At 38.9% G+C, this 10,926-nt stretch overlaps 2 protein-coding genes across 5 annotated transcripts in view; one reads left to right on the plus strand and one right to left on the minus strand.

The window, feature by feature from the left end:
* The window catches only part of taf8 (TAF8 RNA polymerase II, TATA box binding protein (TBP)-associated factor), a 17,999-nt gene extending 16,597 nt beyond the window's left edge, over positions 1-1,402 (plus strand). For both annotated transcript variants that reach the window (XM_028582371.1, XM_028582370.1), the window contains exon 8: positions 998-1,402. In XM_028582371.1, the coding sequence (XP_028438172.1) occupies positions 998-1,138 (141 nt within the window). In that variant the 3' untranslated portion in view covers positions 1,139-1,402. The remainder of the gene's footprint in view (positions 1-997) is intronic.
* On the minus strand, positions 166-10,902 carry LOC114558395 (protein pitchfork). Of its 3 annotated transcripts, none has more exons than XR_003692956.1 (5): positions 7,294-7,780; positions 3,917-4,015; positions 2,876-3,009; positions 2,681-2,798; positions 166-1,582 (listed from the first exon to the last, which is right to left on the minus strand). XR_003692956.1 is itself a non-coding variant. In XM_028582372.1 (5 exons), the coding sequence occupies exons 1-5, from the start codon at positions 10,772-10,774 to the stop codon at positions 1,517-1,519; spliced, it is 567 nt and encodes a 188-aa protein (XP_028438173.1). In that variant the 5' UTR covers positions 10,775-10,902; the 3' UTR covers positions 166-1,516. The 3 variants fall into 3 exon arrangements, 1 of the variants encoding a protein (XP_028438173.1); XR_003692957.1 differs by lacking the exon at positions 7,294-7,780 and adding an exon at positions 6,891-6,928; XM_028582372.1 differs by lacking the exon at positions 7,294-7,780 and adding an exon at positions 10,625-10,902.
* Positions 10,903-10,926: the final 24 nt, after the last annotated feature.

Here is a 10,926-nt window from a genome sequence, read left to right on the forward strand (position 1 = left end):
ATTAAAATCAGTTTCCAAAAGATGGATTTTTATTACTCTTTTTAGTCAACTTTAACATGGGTTATGCAAGCCACTGTATTTGTAAATGTACAGTGTATGATCATGTTAGTGCTGACCTGAGGTTATTACTGGTTGAAGTGGCAGAGAAAGAATATCCCTCTCGGATTAAGAGAAGGTTGATCCAGTTTTATTAATAACAGCATTTTAAGTTTGAACTTCAATAGCATCAATGAGGTTTGGAGAAGGCATCTTTGTTTTAGTACATGAACACAGATGTGACAAATTCTTGAAAAAAAAAAAAAAAATCCTGTCTTCCTGCAGGTAAGTTTCCCAGGAACTGGTTTTAGTAAATATTCCTGGAACTCAAAACCACTGAAGATGTTCATAACAGGGCTTTTGTATATTAAACACGCAAGTTTCCAAATCCAAAATAAGTAGTGCACCAGGAAGCCCTACATAACATTAAAGGTGTAGGTGTGACACAAATCTGAGTTTAAAGAATCCAATTTGCCTTTTCTAAAACAATTTAAAGCAATAGCCATTTTGTGAAATAAGCTTGTTCACTTTATTGCTGAGAGTTAGAGGAGATGATTGATACCACTTCATTATCTATTTGAATGTGCTAGAGCCACGAGTAGCTTATCTTAGCATACAGACTGGAAACAGGGAAACGGCTAGCCTGGCTCTTGACAAGGATATATATATATATAGCTATCTAAAAAACACATATGTCTCACTTATTGAAGTCACTGATATGCAGATGTAGTTATTCCTTCAGACAGAGCCAGGCTAACTGTTTCCCCGTTTACAGGCTGTATGCTAAGCCACGCTAAGCCTGCTGGCTCGCTCTATACTCAACCCACAGCCACGAGAGTTGTATCAATCTTGAAGAACAACAAATAAATGCATGTCAAATCATTCCTTTAAATGTGATGTGCAAGTATGTAGTGTTCAATGATTGCTCAGTCACTTAATGCATCTTTTTCCCCCCACTCAGGATGATCCAGGAGGTGACAAAGAGAACTCCATGCTTCCTCCCAGCGGCGTCGTTCCCTCCGCAAAGGCCAGCGAGGACAACGTGATTGACAACCCGTACCTTCGGCCGGTCAAGAAACCCAAAGTGAGGAGGAAGAAATGAAACCACTATGAGCCAACAGACACACACTTGCCACAGTGGTTGGTGCTTTCAGCAGTGCAGCGATTCCCTCCCCAGAGAGGAGAGAGGCACGGCGTGGAAGCATCCGGGACCAGCGCTGCTGTTTGTATTTTGTACATTGACAGACTTCTTTTGAAGAGACAACTTTTTTTTTTTCGTTACTTTTCAGCAAGCACTAACTTGGTAAAAACATGGTGAAATCACAGTCATTTTGTGAATAAAGATAAATTACTTGTTTTTGTTTTACTCTTGAGATATCCAACTTTTCTTCCAAGTCCAGGTAAAAATTGAGGAAAATAATTTGACAAAAGGGACCATTTTTTACGTCAGTATCCCGGTGGGATTTCATCCGTCAGCTTTTTAGTAGTACAAACTCAGGTAGGCCACCTTGCTTCTGTGCTTCAGGAACTCATTTTCTTTGTTTAGCTGAAGGAAAACAAAAGAGAATTAGATGTGTTGCTTTACATTAGGAATGCATCCAACCAAATAGTGCAACGTTAACTACTTTACCAAATAACATTTTGGGCAACACTTTATTGGTGTTCATGACAAGACGCAGATGAGAAGATTGATACTACCGTATTTTTTGGACTATAAGTCGCACCGAACTATAAGTCGCATTTATTTAGAATATAAATACAAGAGTTATTCAACTACACAATAGCACACAGAACAATACGCTGAATACGGTAGGTGTCCGGTATGTTAACGTAACATTAACAGTTATTGAACTATATAATAGCACCCAGAACAACTAGCTACCAGGGCGTGGAGCATGGAGGCATTAAAAGGCGTGGAGACGTAACTGCACCGTGAACGAGCCCCTCCCGACTCGTTCCTCCAGCTCTGGCCGTCTTGCTTTCAGCCCACGATTAGCCGATTAGCTTTCTTTGTTTTCTTCATTGCAGTAAGAGTCACCTTTTCGCCAGTCTCCCTCATTTCAAACTCTTTCTGCTGCTCGATTACCGTTTTCGGCTGCATATTTTACTACCTGCAGTTTGTTATCTCTTTTCTTTCTCAGTTGTCTTTAGGAGGAGCGTTCTAGTTGTCACAAGCCTAGAGCGCCCTCTCGCGGCTGTAGACGGTAATGTTTTTAGTATGAATTAACATGTAAAAACATGTTAAATTCTATATATTTTGATATATAAGTCGCAGGACCAGCCAAAGTAGGAAAAACTTATAGTCCGGAAAATACGGTACTTATTTCTGTATAGAAAGTGGTGGGTTCACTCAAGCACTCTTCATTACAAATTTGAGGTACTTTACTTGAGTATTCCCATTTTATGCAACGTTGTACTTCTACTCATTCCCGACTACATTTGTCAGACAGCTATAGTTACTATCCAGATTACAATTTGTCACAAACTTGGTGGTTGAGAATTTAAATGTTTCAGATAAACTAAAGGGTTCCTTGATGGGTTGAGAAAATTCTCCTACTTCTTCAGCTGAATGAATAAATAAAACAAATGGGTTTGCATGTAAGAAGCGGCTGCCGCTTTCAGTCCGTGTGAGTTCAAATCTTACCTTCACCCGGAGTGACTTCTTCTGCGTCTGGGGCAGCCTGGACCAGTCGGGGTTCCCGAAGCACATGGGCCAGCTCACTTTCCTGTTTGTCACTGCATCGTGAGAGTAGGTCCCGGGCCTGTATCACAAAATGACCACGTGTCAGCTCTGTTCACCACTGTTAACACTGGAGCTGTGTCTCTCTGTCTGTCTCACCCTGGGCTGTCCTCCGCTGTACGTGACATGCTTCTGAACCTCTCTGTGGTTGAGTTGAAAGGTGTTTTGCCAGGAGGGGGGGCTCTGGACCGGCTTTGATCCTGCTGGTACTGCTGTGGGGAAGGGGTCGCTGTCTGGGGATAGAAATTGTAACTAATTAAATTAAACTTGACATGTTATTTACATGCCATTTAGCACTGCACCTCACAAGAGGCAGACTTAAAAAATAAATAACGGTCAAATCAAAGCAGTAGTGGTTATGTTCTGATCTTAGAATGAAACTTAGTACATTTATACTTTACAAATAAAGAGCTTCTAAAATATGCTTTGTTGCAAATTAAACTATCCAACAGTAAAAACAAGTACAGCTGAAATGATTAGTCAATTGTTTGTAATCATTTTGAATATACTGTTGGATGGTCAAAACAAACATTGGGAAGGCGTCACTTTAAGGAAGATTGATCTATAATCAAAATCATTTGCCATTATATACAAAACATTTAAAAATGAGCTCCACCTCAACCAACTACAACAGTAAAAGCCTAATCTAGATCTAATAATATAATACAATAAAATAAATAAAAATAGAAAAATGAAAAAATGTCACCCTGACTGTTCTCAGGGGGACATTTTTCTGCATTGAGTACTTTTGATACATAGATTTTCCTAATAAAACTGACATACTTTACTTAAGTAGGCAAACACTTAACTTAGTACTGTTACTTAAGTAAATTATCTGAATACTGTACTTCCTCCACCACTGATTTATTCCCTTTCATGGGTCAAGCTCCAAAAACCAAACAAAATTCCCGTGATGCAAGATAATAGCATCTTTCAATGCGAACTTCTTCTAACCTCACACCATCAGTTTGTAATTTTTTTAAATTATATTTAAAAAAAAAAATCAAAGCTGGGATAACCAAGCTCTGGAAAGCGCTCTTAAGACGATATTATACAGCAGTTTCACAGGATGAGTAGAAAAATAAACTGAGCTCCATATTTCAAATCAGTGGAATTCCCCATCATTGAAGTTGAAGGTACCTTGCTACAGGGCGGGAAGCGTGCTGCAGTCCTGGCAGACAGACCATATCCTTTCTTACTCCCTGGTGTCCTCTGTAAGTCATAGAGTATGGTGCCAAACTACAAGGGAAATGAAGACCTCTTTTAGTTATAAATCATACAACATAACACACAACATACAGGGTTGTAAGCACCAATTTAGCATTGAGGGGGGGGGAAAGACCATTTTCAATTTAAAGTTAACAGTTAAACTGACCTGAAGCATTTTAAAACAAAAGGCCTACATCAGGGGTCCTCAGAGTTCTGAGGACTGGGTGCCATTTTAGGAGCCAGCATATGACACGGGCATATGGCATTTTTCCAACACTATTACTATTTTGAACATACTACACTATGACCTTTTTTATGACTCTTTCAACATGCTATAGTATGACTTTTTTCAACATACTATGGACTTTGTGGGACTTCTAATGTATACTGTGACTTTTTTCAACATACTATACCGTACTATGACTTTTTTCAACATACTCTGACTTTTGATATATTGTACAGTATCATGACTTTTTGCAACTTTGTTCAATGTATACTATGATTTTTTTTGACATACTAAACTATTATTTACTTTTTTCAACATACTAAGTACTATGACTTTTTTCGACATACTACACTATTTACTTTTTCGACAATCCACACTATACCTTTTCGACATACTATACTATGACTTTTTTGCGACTTTTTCAATGTATACTAGACTATTTTTGACATACTTTACGATGACTGACTTTTCAACTGACCTTTTTTTCGACATAGTATACTTTTATTTTTTTCCAACATACTACACTTTGACTTTAGAAATAGTAGCCTATATGACTTTTTTTTCGACATACTATACAGTACTATGATATAATGTACTTTTTTTAAACTTTTTTTCGACATACACTGATTTTTTTTATGACTTTTGACATACTATACAGTACCAAAAGTACTGTGGTACTATCCAGTACCATGACATACTATACTATGAATTTGTGGCTTTTTTGACATGCTGTACTATGACTTTTTTTCGCCATACTATACTATATACATACCTGCAAACTAGTCACTTTTCGGCTAAAATCGCCGTTTTTATTAGCTGGGTATTAGCACCGGACCCGGTGCTGCTAATACGGTGCCCGGTGCCTTAACGACCATTATCTACCGGACAGAATAGCAACACTGATTTCGGTGCCTTATTTAGGTGCCACTGAAATGCCTGCTCTTCTCTCTGATGCTCCGAAAACGGACCTTAGAGTCAACCTAAACATCGCCGCATGTCACGCTAGTTAACACTACACTCGACAGCAGGTAACGTTAGCTAGCAGCTGGAGTAAACACCGTTAAAATGCTGACAGCTAAACGGTGTAAAAGTGTGTCTGTATTTCACTGGAGAGGAACGTACAACAGTCTGCAGCTGCTGAAAAACAACACAGATGTTGTGTTCACTTTAAACTCGCTTCGCCAGCCCCATGCTGCATTCAAAGTTATTGTAAAATACCCTTTTAGTGGTTGTTTTTTGTAAAACGGTCACCTTTTTCAGCCCTTCTGAGTTTGCAGGTATGTATATATGACTCGGCATACTATACTATGACTTTTTTTCGCCGTACTATACTATGACTTTTTCCAACATACTATAATTACTTTTTTCTAACAAACTATAAAATGACTTTTTCCAACACACTACTCGTGACTTTTGTTCATACTACATATGATACTACACTAGGCTCGACAGCGGCTCTACTTCTTACGGACGCTGGCAAAGAACACACTGTCTGCAGAACTGCTCAGAGCCTTTTATCCCTGCTTCACTGAGAGCATTTGAACATACTGTCTGACTTCCTGGTATGGGAATTGTACAGAGGGCGACCGGAAAAGTCTCACCCTGCCCTCTCTGGAGGACACCTTCAGGACCCGCTGCCTCCTCAGACCTAACAACATCCTGGCAGATAAGACCCACCCCTGCTATCACCTGTTCTGTCTGTTACCCACTGGGAGGCGCTGCAGAGCACTCAAAGCTCCCACCTACAGACTGAAGGACAGCTTTTATCCAAGAGCCATTATTGAACTGATTGAACTTTTTTCCAACATACTTTACAGTACTATGACTTTTTCTGACATACAATTGTAACACAATTCTGCCCTACAGGTCTTGTGGACAGCGCCCAGATTGTTTACGTACACTCAATGTGAATGCTCTCTATAATGCATGTCAGAAATGTGTTGAGTGTGTGACTGTCTACTTGCATGAGGATAAAACACTCCCTGTAAATGTGTGGATGATTTCACCTGCACTACACCATTACACCCATATAAACAATATACCTTTACAAAATAGACTTTACTACACCATTTCTAAATTAAAACATTAAACCGAAATAGGTCTCAGAAATGACAATGGGAATAAAATAAAAAGTAGTCTAACTCCCAAATTACCAATCTCAGGCAAATTTCACCAAAACAAATGCAGCAGTTGCAGTTTTTGACCTATTGCCCTCTATGGCAATGCTAAAGTATACCGGGAATTGTATAATAACGGCACTTTAAACACCCTCACCTAAAGTTATGTCACTCAAAACAACAATCACAATATGTAAATGCACAAGATGTAAGTGGGCCCACACTTTAAAAGGTATTGTGGAGGATTTCCCCGAATTTTAGAAAAGAACCGCCCTCTGTACTTTTTGAAAAAATGCACATGCGCAACACTCTGCCTGCTCCCGAGAGGGAACGCCTATTAAACGTGTGCACGAGAGTGCACGGTTTACAAGTTGCTGTCGGCATGGCTCATACAAGCCTACTTTCCAAAAGAAGATTTGCACTTTTTCACAAATTGAGATGTTTACCGTGTGTGCGCGGTGCGTGACTTGTGCCAGGGCTAGCATCGCTAATAATAGCTTACATCAACTTTTACTAGCAGTGATTTTAAATGGATTTCTCCAAATAGCATGCCAAACTTTACCTGTGGAGTAGAAACTTCACGACTGAGGCATCAGTGGGAAGCCCAACCTGTGCTTTTAGCGCACGCCAGCGTGTGAAATATTCTTCCAAAAGCTTCAATGAATGGCTGAAACCGTAGCTCAAGCTCACCACACGTACACACCGATATAAACCTGAAAGCTAGGGACGTGCACGCACAACGGCTTTACGTTAACATATCACCAGAATGATTGACAACTAGGAGGACCAATAGTCTTGATGATGCACCCGGAAAAAGAAAATCCTCCACTATACCTTTAAACAAAATAAGGCCTGTTCGTAGCAGGCGTGCGTTGGGCCCATAGAATGTATAATATCACAGTCTATGGTTGGGCCACAGAAAAAGTTGTCCGATGAATGTGGCCGCGATTGTATGGGTTACTCACCCCGCTGATGTTCAGGTTACCTCGTAGCCTACTAGACAATGGCGGAGACCACGGGTCAATGGTAAACACTCCTTGAACAGTCCGGTAAAAAGAGACTCTCTTCTACCCTACCCTACCACGTCGCCAGAAATGCAGCTGGGCTTTACCTGGGGACTCAGTGCGCTACCTGGTTCTCTGTCGTCTTCTCCAAAGCTACAAAACTAGCCGATGATTAGCATCTGAGCTAACGTTTCTGAAGTTCATGCATGCTAGTGGCGGCGTGGCTTGGCGGCTAAACACACTGCACTGTAATTCCTAATTAACAGCGGCTGCAATTTTATCTCTCATCCGATTAGTAGGGGTATTACATAAATCTATGCAAAACGTAACCGTTCCGGTATACGCTTTATGCGTTGGCTTTCTCCTCGTCTTCTCCCCAGAGCCGAGGTGGCTGGATAACGAGAGAGTCGCGACATGAGATGCACCGACGAACTGCTGCGGTGTTTTCCCGCCCCCCAACCAATCAACAGCTAAGGAACATCACTTTTTTTTGGACATGCTATAACATGACTTTTCTTGACATACAATACTATGACTTTTTTGGACATACTATACTATGACTTTTTAATTACTTTTTAGGACATACTATACTATGGCTTTTTAATGACTTTTTTTCGACATACTATACTATGGGTTTTTTTTTATCACTTTTTGGACATACTTTACCATGGCTTTTTTGTCACTTTTTTTGATATGCTATACTATAACTTTTTTGGACATAAAATACTATGACTTTTTTGGACATACTATACTATGGCTTTTTTATCACTTTTTGGACATACTATACTATGGCTTTTTTATCACTTTTTGGACATACTATACTATGACTTTTTTGGACATACAATACTATGGCTTTTTTATCACTTTTTTCAACATACTTTACCATGGCTTTTAATGACTTTTTTCGACATAATATACTAACAGTTTTTCAACATTGCTATGACTTTTTTGACATTCTATACTATGACATTTTTTTACTTTTTCAATCTACTATATTACAACTATTTTCGACGTATACCATGACTTTTGTATGGCTTTTTTCAACATACTATACTATGGCTTTTTTATAATTTTTTTTGACATACAATACTATGACTTTTTTTCGACATACTATACTATGACTTTTTATGACATACTATACTATGATTTTTTTGTGACTTTTTCAACATACTATACAGTGCTATGTCTTTTTTGAGATACTATACAATGACAATTTGCAAGTTCTTGCAATATGCTATATTATGACTTTTTACTGTATGCTATACCATATCTTTTATCAAAATACAATACTATTTTTTGTGACTTTTTCAATATACTATACTATTACATTTTTCAACATACTATACTATGACTTTTTTTCAACATACTATACTATTACGTTTTTTGACAACTATACTATGAGTTTTTGTGCCTTTTTTTCAACATATTATACTGACTTCTTCAGACATACTATGACTTTTTTCGACATACTATACTATGACTATTTTGAGTTTTTTTATGACTTTTGCCAACTATATGACTTACATACAATAACGACTATATATATATAATATATATAATGACTGGGTGCCATTTTAGGGAGCCAGCATATGATTGAGGGCCACACAGGACATTTTTTTATTACATGGCTGTTTAATGACTTGCCATAATAGGTCATAAAAATGTCTTGAAAAAAGTCATGGTAATAGCCTATGTCATAAAAAAAAACATAGTATAGTATGACACCAAACGTAATAATAATAATTTTTATGAATATGATTTAAAATATATTTTCTATATTAAGAAGTAGCTATTATAACTGTTTATGACATCGCTAGGCCTACAGACATATTTAGTGACATACCATATAGACCGAATGGAGAGTTTTGAGAGACCGCTAACTTGCGTTCACCGTTGCGCTGGAAATGTCTGTCTATTAGTGACAACAAAAAAAATAAGTCGGACTCTATAAAGTTAGGGGGCAACAATTTGATACTTGTAGTCTACCCATAGCTTGTAACGGTTAACGTTACCCCCCAAAGTGGCGATTTCTCCCCAGCAGTGTTTGGAATAACGCCGTTTAAAAGAACGGCGTTAGGTAACGGCGTTATTTTTTCAGTAACGGGGTAATCTAACTAATTACTTTTCCCGTCGTTACAACGCCGTTAACGTTACTGGACGTTAAATGCGGTGCGTTACTATGCATTGATTGAATAAACTGTGAAATCCGAACGCATCCCTTGCTAACAGCTACTGAGGAGGTGGGTTAATAACGAGGTAAGCGTTTATGATTGGCTAAGGCAGAGTCGTGTTTCATGGTAGCCAATCAGAGCCAGTGTTTTTACACACATGCCAGCACACGCGCCACACACACAACAGCTAAACAGATTAGGCAGAGATGGCGAGTCGGGAGCAATCCGATGAAAAGTTGCCATTTTCAAGGTGGAGCTATGCACTACTTCAAATTAATTGTGGTCAAAGGCAAGAACGTGCATGTGTACATTATGTTCAGGAGCGAAGACTTTGTCAACATCCGTTATAAGCAACTCTTTAATGAAGCATCTCACAACGACACACGCATCTACAAAGCTAGTGGCCGAAACCAGCGATACCTCCACCAAAGATAATAGCTCGCCATCCACTAGCAAGGACTCGGAGCAAAGTCCTCCAAGCAGCAAAAGCTAGATCTTTCTGCCTCACAACAAAAACCTATGACACAGGCTGAAGTCAACCGTATGACAGGCAGGTGTTAAAAGTATATGTGTCATATAAGTTTATATGGTGTCACTGTTTACTTTTCTTACAAAGATAATACTTGAAGTGCAGGATAAATCTCTTGCTGTCTATCAACGTGCAATAAATATCGAAAGTTATGTACGTTAAACACCTGTCTGTTCTACTCATTTCAACTGACTTGTGAAAACTGCTAAAAAAAAAATCCAAATTCTTTGACATATAGCAACTTTTTATTTTTTTAAAGTAACGCAAATAGTTACTTTCCCTGGTAACTAGTTACTTTTATTTTAGAGTAATTCAGTTACTAACTCAGTTACTTTTTTGAACAAGTAGTGAGTAACTATACCTAATTACTTTTTTAAAGTAACGTTCCCAACACTGCTCCCCAGGCTACACGCATCATCATAAAGCATCATCATAAAGCAAACGACCTTAGCTATATAGCTAGCTAGCTAGCTAGCTAGTATTTGTGTGAAACCCTTTATATACTGTCTATGGTGAAACCCATTGACTTTCGTTTCTAAATAAGTGACAAGGACAAATTATTCTGAAAAAAGGATGTGTGGCAGACACGAACCTCATGGTTGTCATAGCTGCTAGGGCCGAGGTTTGGCGCTGGCTGTCGTGCCATTTGGTTTCCCAGCCGGTCTGGTGCATGGTGGAGGGGAAAGAGTTTCCTCTCCTGAGAGGTGCCAAAAAATACTCTCTGAACAGGAGCTGCTGACATTTTCGGAAACAAACTTGTGGGCAAGAAACTGCGAAAACTGCACCAAAAAAAATAAAGAGTCTCGCAACCAGTTAGCTCAGGCTCCACCTGCCATGACGTCGTCGTGTTTTGACTTGATGTAACTATGGCAACCGAGTTGGTACGGCTGTTCC

Source organism: Perca flavescens, chromosome 7 (assembly GCF_004354835.1).
Source record: "Perca flavescens isolate YP-PL-M2 chromosome 7, PFLA_1.0, whole genome shotgun sequence".
Lineage (NCBI taxonomy): Eukaryota > Metazoa > Chordata > Actinopteri > Perciformes > Percidae > Perca > Perca flavescens.

Coding starts and splice junctions, on each gene's coding strand:
- LOC114558395 (XM_028582372.1), bottom strand. CDS start 10,774: ATGTCAGCAGCTCCTGTTCAGAGAGTATTTTTTGGCACCTCTCAGGAG. Junction 3,010..3,916: donor GCTTCCCGCCCTGTAGCAAG/GTACCTTCAACT, acceptor TTCTATCCCCAG/ACAGCGACCCCTTCCCCACA. Junction 1,583..2,680: donor AGAAGTCACTCCGGGTGAAG/GTAAGATTTGAA, acceptor GTTTTCCTTCAG/CTAAACAAAGAAAATGAGTT.